The 15,604-nt window shown below is 36.8% G+C and overlaps 1 protein-coding gene across 5 annotated transcripts in view; it reads right to left on the bottom strand.

The window, feature by feature from the left end:
* Window positions 1–15,604, bottom strand: part of CDKAL1 (CDK5 regulatory subunit associated protein 1 like 1) — a 379,245-nt gene that overhangs the window by 21,956 nt on the left and 341,685 nt on the right. For all 5 annotated transcript variants that reach the window (XM_053936121.1, XM_053936155.1, XM_053936129.1 and 2 more), the window contains 2 exons: window positions 5,407–5,490; window positions 1,170–1,334 (listed from right to left, as the gene is read on the bottom strand). In XM_053936121.1, coding sequence (XP_053792096.1) covers window positions 1,170–1,334; window positions 5,407–5,490 — 249 coding nt within the window. The remainder of the gene's footprint in view (window positions 1–1,169; window positions 1,335–5,406; window positions 5,491–15,604) is intronic.

A 15,604-nucleotide genomic window follows, 5' to 3' on the forward strand; every position in this document is an offset into this window, starting at 1 on the left:
CTACAAGCTTCTGGCAGCACATACTCAGTTTAATGACAGTCTTGGTTCTGTTCCAGGAGATTATTTAAAAAAAAACATTCTGATGAAAAAATCAGCTGTGTTTAAATAGCCACATAGTCCAACCAGACAATTTTAAGGTTTTGGCTGTTTTTTATCTCTTACAGACCCTTATCAGGCCGATATACACATACACACAGACAATATAATGGAGAGCTTAGTAATGTGTTTGTGCCTAAGTGTCTGCTGAACACGTTACAGTAGGTGCATTACAGGGAGTGCATTATTGCTGCTCTGTGTTTCCACAGCCAGGCTTATTCAAAAGACCAAGGAGCTTAGCTTAACACTGGTCACCTCAGGTATGCCTTGATGATATATTTTAAATGTGACTACTTAGAACATAAACAAGGACATATATATACTTTAATACTTATCAGCAATTTACTGTAAAAGCAGTAAGGTGGCTGATAAAGTGCCAATTATCCTTCTCCCATGTGCTACATATTTGTTGGAGATCCTAACAACAGTACTGGAGAAAGGACATCAAATGATGCTTAGAAATGTGATACACATTTTCATTTCACACTCCATCAGCTTTTACAACTAGAGCTCCATGAAATGTATGAGAATACTTGGCTAACAGCCATATCTACTGAGCTGTAAAATAAGAATCAGATCTCTTTTTAGAAGAGTTTCCATTTTTTACATTACTAAATCAGACGTTGACCTTTTTCCCAAAATATATTGTAAATATTCTGCACCTCTACCCATCAATTAATTTTGAATCTCTGAATAGTGTTTAGACCTGTTTTAACAGATATGTTATCAATACATATTTTTTAAAAAACAGCTTTGTAAAAAAATTAAACTGATACATTCTTCCACTAAACTGAAATATATTGAATGATAAAATTACTGTTTAATCTTTTCAATTCTTGAATCTAGAAACAAGAAACAAGTGTATTATTGCCTTTACAGTCAGCAAAGCAAAGCTATGGGCATCAGCAAAAACATATTTTGAATTCAGATTTCAATCTGTCAGAAAAGATTAAAGCTTCATGCATATATAAATGGGAACTATAAAATGATAACAGATACATATCATGGAATCATTTTGCTTGAACAGCTGTGCATTTGCCAGTGTAGTAAAGCAGAAAATGTCTTTTACTCACCTCTGTTAAACCAGAAACTTCTCCTTTCGTTAACGGTCTGCTGATGGATGCAGTATGAACTCTGGCATCTGATACTGGCTGCCCCTTCATAAAATGTTTCCCAGCTTCATAAATATTCACTTCTACCATCTTACCCATTAAGAGAGGATCCTTTGGCACAAGAACCTTTCAAATAAAATAAAGATATAGTTACTAAATACCGCAAGGGACATTAGAGTCTCTAGTATCCATTCAGAAAACAGATTTTTGATAAACATCAGAGAAAATCCTAAAACTTAAACATTTTAGTCACCAGCGTACACTACAGTCCTGGCACACTTGACCAGTAAGATCTCCAGCCTGCACTCTACAAGAGCTTTGCAGTGTTAGCTCAGCTCTTTTCAACTCCAACCTTAAGTCATGCTTTTTGATTGATAAGAAAGTTTGGCCTGAATTGCAGCTTTTGAATCCAGACCCAAACAGTTCTCAAGGACATTTGTACTACAAAATTCTAACAGACTGCTGTAAAGCGTCCCATTTTCATCTCTGTCCCATGACACTATTAAAAATTTTTTTTTCTGAGTCTGTAAAGACTTCAGGACAGAAAGTATACCCTTCTCTCTCTTTGCACAAGCTTTTATTTTGATTGTCAGATCCTTTGCTGCTGAGATGCATGACTGACAATGAATGCCTGTAAAAATAGATGACTGTTTCTTGGGTCAGCAACTAATGCCACTCTTTCCTGAATTTGCACAACCATGATATCAGACAGTCCCACTTCACAAAAAAGCACAAAACAGATCTTCCTAGGACATGCATTTAAAAAACTAAAGAGTCCAAAATACAAGTTTTTTGAAATGGAAGAATAAATGGACTTAAAATGGCTCTAAAATAGGTAAGCAGTTGAAAAAGAAAAGTTGAGTAATTTCCTAATGAAATTACATTTTTTACACTGTTTACAATGCAAAATTGAATCATGAACATTTCATCAATTAAATGTTAGTTAATAACATTTACTTGAAGCTTATCCACACACAGAATCCCAGGATGGGTCAGGTTGGAAGGTACCTCAGAGGGGTCATCTGATCCAATCTCCCTGTTTCAAGCCGAGTCATTGTAGAGTACATGGCACAGGATTGCACCCAGACAGTTCTGGAATTTCTCCAGTGAGGGAGACTCCACACTCTCTCTGGGAAATCTGCCCCAGTGCACGGTCATCCACACAGTAAAGAAGCTCTTCCTCATGTTCAGGGGGAATTTCCCGTGCACCAGTTTCTGCCTATTGCCTCTTGTCCTACAGCTTGGCACCACCTAGGAATAGCCTGGAAACATCCTCTGACACCCTCATCTCAGATGCTTATGGACATCGATGAGATCCTATCTCAGTCACCTCTTCTTGAGGATAAACAGGCCCAGCTTCCTCAGCCTTTCCTCATGAGAGAGTGTTTCAGTCCCTTGATCATTTTTGTTGCCCTCCACTGGACCCATTCCAGCAGCCCCGTGTCTCTCTTGTCCTGAGGAGCCCAAAACTGGACACAGCACTCCAGGTGTGACCTCACCAGGGCCAAGTAGAGCTTTTCAAAGGAAAAGATCTTATCTTTTTATCTTGATTCTTTGATGCTGAAATTCAAGTGCCTTAAAATGGCTTATTTTTTAGGACTACATGTGTAGAGGACTTTCAGACAAAATAATCTGTGCTACCCATATTTGGAGACCATTTCTTTGCCTCTCCATTTTCACCTATCACAACTGTTAATTGTCCCACTTTGAGGAAATGACCACCAGTGGTTTCCCTTCTTTCCTGAAGGCTCAAGATGTTCATGACTGTAAGAGCTTCGAGATCCTAGAATTCTGCTGAGCTTCCTAAGCATCTTCCAAGAAATGCAGAAATCTTTGCCTTTCGGAGACAGGCAAGCGGAGACTAAGCAAACACAAAGTCAGGATCCTAATGCTCGGGGAGTGTTACAATGTGACTGGATCACAGTTCTTCCCAAGTAACTCATCTTGGGCAAATTTAAGTCAAAGGGAAACTAGGTAGTTGAGTACACGCTGGGCTCATTACCTCTGTAAATCTTCCATTTCCTCACGAAAAAAAGGAAGTAACTAAATATAAACCCAACTTCAAAGAAAGAAACAGGTTAAGTGAAAATAACTGGGAGATACCGTAAACAACCAAGCATCCAGGCTTGGTATACACTCAGATATTTTTTAGTATTTGATAAGAAAAAGCCCTCAATGGTATTTCTAAGAAACTAAGTTAAAACAGCAGAAACTCTCACCTTGGCTGTGGATCTGGCAAAGCCCTCTTTGGTCACTTTAGACTACTCTGTTCAATGTAAACTGTATCACCTAAGCCTCCAGAAATGTCAGCTGCAGCTCTACCACTAAGTCTGTCTGCGTAGTTGTATTGATGTGGGTTTAACAGCAAATTCTTTCAGTATAGATGAGTTCAGTGAAGATAGAATACATTTGATAACCATATGAGTTAACAGAATACTATACCAGGACTCTGAGCTTCAGCTTAAATAATATATAATATAATAATTAGACTTTAGAGTGGTTTTCAATTTACTATCATTCAATTTACTGCTATTAATCTTAGTTACTAGCATGGATTCTTGTGCTTACCTGGGTGAGCAGTAGGATACCATCCTTATGAAACATGCCACACATAAGATTTTAGGGAAAATATTTGCATTTTCTTAATGGGAAGCATTTCTTCCCTAATAGAATTTAAAATGAGTCCCTATGTGACTATTTGAATCTCATGAATTCTTTACCAGTCCCAATCACGAGCTGTATTAGGTGCTGTACAAACACAACACAAAAAAATCAACACTTTGTTTCCCGGACATATTGCTTTTCATTTAATCAATTAAGCTTCCATAAAACAAGGATTGAACAAAAAAGTCCCTGGACATTTCTTTTTAATCTCTGTTTGGAAGACCACGTTGCTCAACTCTGACTGATAAGCTACAAAATCAAGGAGCATTAATCCATAAGACTTAGACAAAATCAAGTAGCATTAATACATAAGACTTAAGTTGGATATGTAACACAAAAAAAAAGAAAAAAAAAAAAAAAAAAGCAAGGAAAATAATTAGTGACCCAGATATCTAACAGAAACAGATATTTCAAGAATAGTAATGTTACTTACTACTAAGAAAAAACCAAATAAATAAATTCTGTAACATAACCCAAAACCAGAAGAAAGCACAGCCATCATCTATAATCTCCCCAGGTTCAGAAAACAGAATACCTAATGGTAGCAAAAGCAAATTGTAGGCAGCTTAGTGCAAGAAAATGGAGAATAAAATCATGATGATTCAGGAAAGCAAATGTTATTGGTGTTAAGCAAGTCATCGACTTTTGAGCAAAAATAACAATTTTGTGAAATTGATGTGTGTGCTTCCTTCCCAGCTCAAAGATAATGTTTTTGTGTGGCAAGAATTTATCTACAGGAAGTACACAGAAGGAAATGACAAAAAACTAGAAGGAAGGTATGCCATTTAGGGGACCCTACACAAGCCTGAGAAGTGAACCCACAAAAACACAATGAGGTTCAACAAGTCCATGTGCAAGGTGCTGCAGCCAGGTTGGGGCAATCCCAGACATACGTACAGACTGGGAGAAGAACTCATGGAGAGTGAGAAACTTTCCTGCCGAGAAGGACTTGGGGGTACTGGTGGATGAGAGGCTGGACATGAGCCAGAAATGTGCACATGCAGACCAGAAAGCCAATTGTATCCTGGGCTGCATCCAAAGAGGTGTGGCCAGCAGAGCCCCTTCCAGCCCAAACCACTGTATGATTCTATGAAACACAACATGTCATGCTTAATGTTAATCTAAAAAAGTTTCTGAACCTTCCATTGTTAGAATTCTTTTTTCAAATTGCACTGCCTGAAACACTTCTCAGAAAGACGTATGCAAATTGTCATGACTCAACTATTCAGAAATCAGTGCTTTGGGGACATTGAAATTAAAATTACTGCAACAATTAACAGCTTCTTATACCACGCTGTACACTCAAACATCGACTGTACATTTCTTAACATAATTTCAGGTAAATTATATTTACAACACAATAATAAAACAAATTATCTAATAAAAAAGTCTTGATGGTCACATGTTTCCTGGTTTCCTGGTAAATGCTTCTTAGTTCTCTACTAGATTTTTTTATCCTGACACACTGTGTTGCTGAAATTATCAGAAAGCAAAGATAAAACAAAAATATATTATTTGGTTGATTTAACTGTACCTGCTCATAGAAAGGATTGTGAGCAACATAGTAATTGGAGTCAAAGGATTCTTCTGTTACCAGAACTCTCTGCCTCTCACCAACCTGGAAAATAGAAGATGAGAGATGACTCAGAAAAAAAAATTAAAAATCAAAACCAATGAATTATACTGAGAACTTCAGCTACAAACAAATGCCCTTAGCAGAAACAATCAAATTCTCTGAGGAAACTCAGTATCAGGAAGAAAGTGGAGTAGAGAAAACCCTACTTACAAGAGTCTAAAACTGACAGGGTTAAAAGAATCGAGGGATAGAACTGAGGGGCTGTAATGAAAAAAATGAGGGGCCTAACATGAAAATCCACTTCAGAAATATAAACTGATTTTTACTTATTAACATGTTAGCAAATAAAAATGTCAGTTGTGAACAAAGTCCATTACATTTTCATCCACTTAATGAAAAAAATCTGCAATCAATCACCAAAAGGGTGTCTTTTCTTTAAAAGTCGCACTTGTTATTTACAATGCTGGGGCATGTCCTTATTCCCTTTTGGTGATCTCATTTCACTGTACTCATGAGATCACACCAATTTCCATGGCCATGGAGCCAACACTGCATATTACAAAGACTCAAGAAGAAAAGTTTTTAACAACTCACAGACCCAACATACTAAAAGCAAAATAAACATTGGTCTGGAAAGATCTGTGTTTCAGTTACACTTCTCAACTTCCAAATGCACTGACACTGTTCAAAGGAAGCAACAATTTTAAAAATTAAATTGAAGACTCAAAGACAAATCAGTTGCATTTAGGGACCAAACAGATATGGAACAAAATCTGACTTTCCCTGAAGTTCAAAATCTCCCTCTGGTCTTGTCCATTACTGAGTTTATGATGAAGTATATAGCTTAATTTCTGCAAACTGGGAAGGACATTTAGCTCACATTTTTAGTCTGAGCCCATTTCTACTTTTTCCATCTAAATGTGCTCTAGATTATTTCCAAACTATTTGACAAATGCATTCTGCAAATTACAACTGTCTAGCAAGTTAAATTTACTCACTGTTTTTATTACTATTCTGAGACTCAAGAAGGTTTCACATTTTACTCCACAGTTTTAATAACCATGAGCAAAGTTACATTCCCCTCCCCTCTCCCTGAAGGATTCCCACCACATCCTAGTGGCAGCTGTTACACACAAGTTTTAACATCTCCATCATAAGTTCCATGTGAACTCTGCAAGATTCAGAGAGGATAATATTTTGATTCTTTAAGGTACAAGCAGTAAAAGATAAGATTAGGATTTTCTCTTAAAGTAAATTGTAGAAAATAGAACTTTAAGAAATAGGAACAGCAATGTCACATCTGCATTACAGCATATATATGTATATGCATATGAATACACCTGAGATATGTATACAATTCTCCACTTGCTAAAAAGAAAGATTTCACAGACTAACTCTTGTCTTCCCTTTCTCCTGCATTTATTGGAACACTCCCAAAGTAAACCTTGGAAAGTGAGGGAGACAGCGAGCACCTAGCTCATTTCCCCAAAGGCAGATAGCCTTCACTCCCCAGAACCACAAGTTGTGGGGTACACAGCAGAAGGGGCAAAAATCCCCAGTTCCAGACCCAGTAACAGTATCCTAATAGCACAAAATATGTATATTTTTGCATACTTTTAAGAGGTGTTTAAGACTTCTTTATAACACATTTAGAATTTCCATTCTCTGGGAAGTCCGCAACTACAAATAACAACAGATAAAACATACTCAAATTTTAGTAAAAATCCAGTGTAACCAACAGCATGGTCGTTTTTTTATTACTGTTTTCAAGAAAACAGTCATTACATTTAAATCCCCAGAGTAGTTTTGCAAAACATGTCAATAAGGCACTCAAGATAACTACTCCAGTAATAAGATTACAGAAAACATTTCCCCTAAACTGAAAGATTTTGTTACTTCTATAATACTTGAAACCACAGCTTTTAAAAATCGCAACTCAACATCTGTAGCACTGAAGGGTTCAAGTCTCAGATGTCCAGCAATATTATAAAAAAGAGGAGCACAGAATGTTAGATAAGCAACATTCACCCTTGGGCAAACATGCTACCACTGAAAAGCACGAAGGCCAATCACCAAGTCATGTCCTCACATCCTGTTTATTATTTACCGACACTGAAACTTAGCAAAACTGGCTCAGAGAAATACTGGGTCTGTAACTCATTTCTCAGTTGTCTTGTGGTTCCCTGGATCTCTCTGGTCATAACAGTCTGCCTTCATCATGGTGATGAACCCTGCTTGTGAGGCAAACTAGGCTACATGTGTTATCTTCATACTCTGAGATGACAGAATAGTAAGCATATTATGCAGAAAAAAAAATAAAAATCAGAGGGAAGAAGAAAAGAACACCTGTGTTAGACCATTTGATATAAGATGTGGTTTCTTCAGAGACATGCTGCCAGTTTTTCTCAGCTTTGCTTCCAGAAGCCAAAAGAGGTCAGGTTTGCATGTCTCAGTGGGCCAGAGGGAGAGATTCTGGGCTCAGAATTTCTTGGGAATGGGAAGAAATCAGGAAGACTAAATTCATCACATAGCATCAGAATGATGGCATTTAAATTGAGGACCAGAAGTTCAGAGGAGCAAAACTGCCTATACCAATTTATAGTACATGCATACAGACAGACAGACAGATACACACAAACACAAGACTAGCATGGCACACTGTAAGGAATGAAAAGTAAATCCAGTAATTGTCCACTTGCTGAAGTTATGGATCTGTAGCCTTGGCCAAGGCTGAGCTCCCAGAGAGATACAACACTCAGCTATTTGCAGACTCTTTTGCCATAACAACAGAGAAGGAAAATTCCATTTAATGAGTTAGGCCATTGCGTATTCATGATCTACAAGACTAATTGGCTACGTGCATTTGTAAGACAGAAAATTACTATCTATCCTGCATCCAAGTATAATTAAGAAGAAATGTAAGTACGCAGAACACAGCTTTGGTATTGAAATTTGTTCAAAAATTGGAATATGTCATCATTTCTGAAATTATTCCCCTGGGATCTCTAAGTGCCTAAGTTTCACCTCTCTCAGAATTTAAATATGCAGAAACCAGACATGATATCTAATAACAGTCATAATTATAATAACTTTGATGATTTTTTTTTCAGGCATGTAGCAGCAGAAGTAGTTCAGTATCTTATTTTTATTCCTATTCTTTCATCTGCTTCCACAGGTACACATGAGTTCCAGCTCTCAGGGAACTACAATTCTGGCAAAGCATCTGGAACTGAGGCAACTCAGCCCTGGCATCTCAATTTGGAAAGGTTTCCTATAGAAGCATTATTTTTTACTTTATGGATGACATTATGAAAATATTTATGAATGATACCAAAAATCCTTGCCCAGCAACCTCCCCCATGCCAAAGTGGACTGGTCACATAATTACACAAAGGCAATTTGCTTTCACCAAAAACCATGCAACAATTGCTGCGGGTCTGATCACTTCCTGCACTGCAACAGTTAGCAGGAAGTTTGTAAATCTCAGAGTTAATAATCAAATAATTTAGGAACTTTTATTTCATTTTCATTTATCCTACAGGAAATTCTGACATGATAATTCTTTAACTCAGTTTTTCCTTTACCGGAAACCATGAAAAGCAGTTTTTCCAGCTGGCTGATTTTATAAAACGAATGAACAGCAAGAAATGTCCAAAATCCTTCTTGGCTGCAGTCAAATTGAGTTCCTCTTTTAAACCAAAACCGACTGAATCACATAAAACACAAGACCAATTTTTAAACTCTGCAACAGTTTGGGTGCCAAGGACCTTCCCTTTTTACATGCTTTGACAGAATATTGCTATGTCATGTCAATAGTGGTGCCTTCTGTGATTACACACAAGGTAATGTATACCCCCCATAATTTTTTTTTCATCAAAGAAGACTATGATTGCACAGTTTGGATTTGTTACTTATTACAGCCAGAGCATCTGACTGGCTATAAAGATATAAATTAATAACCACTGTATTTCTATACTTCTCCCATAGAAGAAAGCACACTGCCCATGTATTGTCTCCACTGATTTAGAGACAATGGCCAAAGTCTTCTTCAGACTAAGTTCAATTCATAGTGGAATTGGTAAGCATGTCTCCATTTCTCTTGATGGAGGCTGGCTTGGATTCTGACCCAAATCATCATGCAACATACTTAGTACAAGGCTTGGAAGCCACATAAAAATCTGCTTTCCTGTATTTGTTATTTAAATATGTCATAAAGCAAGCAAAGAAAAATACACACCACCACGATTTATGTGTGCATGTTTTAGCAGATTATTCTGATGTATAGAATATTTCTGGTAAACATATTTGAACTTTATTAAGTATAACAAAATTTAAGCAAAAGCAATGTAATAGTGTTTCTTCTACATCAGTTTTGGTTTACTTCTCTCCTGATTTTTCAGTTGCAGTCTAATTATTTTGAATAAATTTTAGTAATTATGCAGACTATGTATTCTTGATGATAAAGGAGAAATTAACTGCTGGACATACTTTTTATAAATCATGTGACTCCATCTGTAAATAGAAGCCAAATTTCTTGAAAATTATAATTAATTATTCTCTAGGTCTTCTGTTTACATATTGTAGGTATGTTCTCCACCTGACAAAGAAGTCAAAATACACCACTGCCTCCCTCTAAAAGCAACAAAGTTTCTAGAAACTTATGACATGGTACTGTTTTCATGATACCAGAACACATGTCTTTTCAAAATCTCCTTTGTACTGCTTTGTTCTGCTATGCAGCACTGCTCCTCCAAAATTTAGAATGTATACATCTCTCCCTTTCTGAAGGTAATCTTGGAGACAAAGCATGGACTTATCTCAGAGCTTTCTGACAAAGTTGTTTGGGATTTAAATGTGGATACTGGAAAGCAGTAACATTAAAATAGTTCATCTCCCGTGCATGACAATTTTTATGCCGAGAGAAATATGCTTTACTAGCACACAACACAGACAGCTGCCACTTCACTAAGGCTCATGTTACAATGGCTGTCCGATTCCAGATGGGTATATGCCTGTTTTTTATTATGTTATGTTCAGTGCATAACCCCTGCACAAAACTACAACAACAGAGTGACATAAATATTTAGAGTTCCATATCTTTTGCATCATACAATAATCAGTCAGATTAATCTTTACAGCATACGTCTGGTGCATTTTACCTGGGGACAGAAACATAGAACCTGAGCACTTCAGTGCTGCAGAGTAAGCAGTTGAATTCATGGATTCATGTATCCCTATTTCTTCCTTCCAAACCTAGACAATGCTGTCTCAGTCCTACAATGGCACTAATCTGCAACAAAACCAAATTTTTCAGTGTTTTTCCTGTACTTATATTGCTCAGGTTTTTTTCAGCCTTGGAAACAGCACTGGGTGGTTGTCTTCACATACAGGAAAATATTCAGCTTTTAACTAATGAACTCTGGAGACCCACGTGAAAAGCAGACAACGCACAGCAAGGTGTCTCATTTCACTGTCAACCAATACAGCTGACTTTGTTAAATCATCATTATTGAACTGCCCTTCTTTAAACAAAGCTGCAGATTTTTTTTTTTAAGATTGCATAAAAAGTAAGACTTATGAAATAATACCTAGGAAAATGGCTTTTAAATTTTTTTTTAGGCACACTTGTTTCAGCCACACTGTTCTTTCCCCAGCATAATTCAAAATTCAGAATGGACACAGGCAACAGATGCCTACAGAAAAAAACTCTTTCAACCATTTTTCAGGCTGGCTTGAGGGAGTGCAAGCTGGAAGGAAGGATTAGGTATAAATTAAAAGACAGCCAGCTCTAATAGTACACAATCAGCATAACAAAAAAGTGCTTTAGACCTTCGGCAGCAGGCACTGCAGCTCATTAACAGCAAGTGAACACCTTCTCTTTGGTCCCCTTATGAATTTGTTGGCAAAGTTACGGGGGAGGGAAAAGGTATGGATGGAGAGGAGGTGAGAGATAGAAGTAGACTGCTTCTGCTTTCTTGGCCCACTGCTCACGCTTCAGGGTAAATAGATCCTGTCTATTACTGTGCACCTGCATCTGACTGCTTCATTTTGATTTGGTCTCCTGCTGGGAAAAAGCTTCTCCCAGCACATACAAACCCTGCCATGCAGCTTAGATGAAAATTATATTCAGAGATATGAGTGGTGACCTAAAAATGACAACTGGTCCTCAAAATATCTGATTCCTTTTAAATTCTGTAAGCTTGCATTTTGCTTGTCTCTCCTTTTCATTGCCTAGAAAAGGGGTAATAGAAGTAGAATGTTGACAACTCTGTCATATTACATTTCTAAATTTCATTGACTGCGTACAATATTACAAAAGGAAAACAAGTTTTCTGAAATGGGAGATACATATTGCCCCTGAAAGCAGTCTCTCTCATTGGATCTTTCTGTTGTAAACCTCAACTTAAGCAGAAAAAGGATGAAGTGTCAGAAACTGGCTTTTTTCTGGATCTGGCACACCGTTGCTAAGACGCTGTTTTGTTGAGCTCTCTGAAACACTGTTTCCACACGTGCAAAATCCAATTCTGACTGTTACACAGAGGAGTGACCACAGAGCTGGGGGAGTTGCTACAGCAATATAAAATACTCAGTGCAAAACTGGTATTTGAGACAATCAGGTAGCATGAGCACTCAAGCAACTGCCTTAATGTATTACTGGCAAAAGACTCTCCTTCCTTTTTCAAATGATTTAACAAACTCCATAAAACGGTTGCAAATATCAGCAGAAAAATTCTAAATAAAAATATCATCTCAAAATAGGAACAACAAACATATGAGAAGGTAAAATATGTTTAAGGTCTTCCTTACATACTCCTAACATTTCACAAATAAAACAAAAAAAAATACACAATAAGTCTACCCTTAAGAAAACTTGACATTAAAAATAAAAGTATGGGAAAGCATATACTATGAATGCTGATTTTATAGAATGGAAGATGGCCTTTAGGAGAATCTTTTCATTTTCAACTTCCAGCCAATTTGGCAATCAGATGGATTATGGTGGCATGAGTAAACAAATATATGGGTTCTTTAAATTTTATTGTGCTTTTTTTCTAATAACAAGCTAAGCCTGTAGTGAAACAAGGCATTCAAGCTTAAAAGAATGATGGTCTTTGTTAGGAAAGGCCATCCTTATGTTTCTTCTGTGAAATTAGTTAGAATTATTTAGATTGGGTGTTTTTGCTGGAAGCAGTTCCTTAAGACATACTGTGTATTTCCAAGTGATTTAAGCACAATATGAAGTGGTAGTTGCCAAGGCAACAATATGCAATTCCTGTTTCGGTGATCTCTCTTAACAGCTGCATAAGCCCAGGCAAGTATCAGTTATATGAGAATTTATAAATCAGCTTGGTAAATATCCTATCAAATAACTTCTCCAGGAATTGCTTTAGGAACTCACAATACCAAACTGTTTACTCAGACTAAAGTCTTGTCTACACTACGGAAATAGAAGCGCTCAGAGTGGCTCTGTCAGGAGGGTGCTGATGTAGCACAGACCGATGCAAGGCTGTGTTCAGCATCAGCAGCTGTGGAAGAGAATTGCCAGGAATAATAAGGAATAATAATTGCCAGGAATAATAAAAAGCCCCAGTGTAAGCACCACTTCAGTAAATCGCAGGCAGAACCACAGGTTGCTTCCTTGCAGACAAAACAAAGCAGGAAAAATTTAGGAACAGATGAAAATACTGGATTTGAGAACACAAATGACAAAGTGAACACAGCACTGATTCATATCAACAGTCAGTTTTGTCTCCCCTGACACGATGCTGGGATCCCTCCAGTAAGATTGGGTGCTCCTAGAATTCATCTGTAGTCTGATAGTTTTTAATCAAATACACCAAAAAGATTGCAAAAAAAAAAGGTCTGACTTTTCTCCAAAATATCACTACAATTTTTCTGCTCATTCTACAACTGAGGCCAAGGTTCTCTGTTCATCTCATCTGAGAAGAAAGGGAGAGCAGATGGGATAAAACAGAAAAAAACAAAGGTTCAAAATGACCCTGTTTGCAAAGCCAAATCCAACCCTCCTCCAGAATCTACTGAAAGCTCTCTTAATACTTTTAACAACATACAAAATACATAAAAAATCATTGAGAGTTAATTAACTTGGAAGACAAAATGGTGGCAGTGAGAGTTAAAAAAGGGCATAAATATGTATCAGCTTTCTTTTCAAAAGAATATAAAAACTCCTTCTGCCTACACGAATCACTGGCTACTAAAAAAAGCATCTGAACATCATCAGAACCTGCTAATGTTAATGAGGATAGGATAATGGTATTATTTTCTTTTATTTTGAAGCTAGACACTATATGATCAAAAATTACACTCTTCAGGGGGTTTCTTCAGTCTAAGGCAAGGTAAGACCCTAGAACTGCTGACACTTCTAGCAGCATAATGCTGAATGACAAATAACATCAAGGGCTCACAGAGGGACCAAAGTGAATGAGTCATTAAATAATAATAAATGTAGTGTGACTTATGTTGTTTAGAATTTAATAGCAACTACTGTCAAACTACTTAGGATGCATTTTACTATTTTTGAAGTATATGCCAATTATTTGCATCTAAAAAAGGTAAGCAAAAGAAACAACTCTTCATTAGCATACTAGAATGAAAATTCTGACCAATTCTTTATTATCCATACAAGGAAATGAAAATAAATCAGTTCAAGAAAATGTAAGATAAATCACTTCTCCTCTAAAACAAAAAGAAATTACTACTATGGACTAAATCAGTGTGTGCTATCTTCTCTTTATAAAAGCCCTTATATAGCTCAGAGAGTAAGAAGTACTTAAAAATTAGAAGAGTTTCTACAATCCTCAAATTAAGCGGCAACATCCTTTGCTGTATTTGGATTTTCATACAACAGAAAGAGGAACCAGCTGTACAATTTAATTGCAAGGGAAATCAATTATTGAGATAGGTCAACAAGAAACATGCTAGAATTTCTAACCCAGGTATTACAACCACATTATAAACTTTTTTAATACAAAAAAATTACAGCTGATGTCAAATATTTTGTCTGTAGTTCTGTGCATATCACATCATTAATCAGACTACTGTGATCTCACTTAGCAGGTTTCCAATTCCACCAAGTGTACTGGCTATTTTATCAATTAAGCCAATAGAATGGTTTGGACATACACACTAAACAATACAATACCTAGACAGGCCTGAAACTTCTTAAGCAACAAAGTTTTTGCTAACAGGAGAGAACTAGGAAAAAGAATGAATTGTGTGACAGATCTTTTTAACCCTCTGTGTGGGTATGGCAATACGGGTGGTTTAAGTGTATGTGAAAATGGGGATTCATTGTTTAGCAGTCTTGAACACTCAAGGAAGGAGTGGCCCTGCCTATCTTTATGATTTTTGCAGACCATCCACAAAGGAGGTTGACAGCTGTGAAACAGGGCCTCAAGAAAAGAGGATCTTCTTATGCCTTTGTGAAAAAAGCCTGCAAATACAAATAGAAATGTGCCATGTAAATATAACAATTGTCCAAGGAAAAAAGTATTTCCAATTCCTATTTATGCTCTTTCCCATTTCTAAGTAATCTCCCATTAATTACAGTCAAAATGCAACAGAAAATCAGAGGCACAGGAAACAAATCACCATTCATTAAAAAAAATGTGTTAATGAATGTGGCGCACTAGGCAGAAATCACTGTTGTATTCCCACAATTGCTGTAAATGCTATATTCTAATGTTCTCAAAGCCTAACTTACGAAGGTATCAAAATTATGTAGAAATACTTCTGAGAAAAGTTCACACATTTGTTTTTGCCATTGCCTTTGCTCAATCTTGGATCATATCAGAAGGTCAGGAGTATGCAGCATTTTATTGTCCTGTCCTGCCCTTTTTCTTCTTCTGTGTTTCCACCCTTCAGAGTATTATTTTTCCCATAGTTGACTGGAATGAAAAAACTGAGTAAGGCTAAACAACATTCCCACTCCTCAGAAGAAGTGTAGACTAAGAACTCAAAAGCAGTAAGATTTCTCCTGGCTTTTTTCCTCCTGCCTATATCTTACTGATTTGCCCAACACATAGTTTTACTAGACTTTTCTACCATGCCTGGCCTAAGACAATTGTTCTTTTTATTTTCTCTGAAATTTGTTCTGCTCCTGAAGGGACTCTATGAACTGTCTCACATATGCAAG

Source organism: Vidua chalybeata, chromosome 1, assembly GCF_026979565.1.
Source record: "Vidua chalybeata isolate OUT-0048 chromosome 1, bVidCha1 merged haplotype, whole genome shotgun sequence".
Lineage (NCBI taxonomy): Eukaryota > Metazoa > Chordata > Aves > Passeriformes > Viduidae > Vidua > Vidua chalybeata.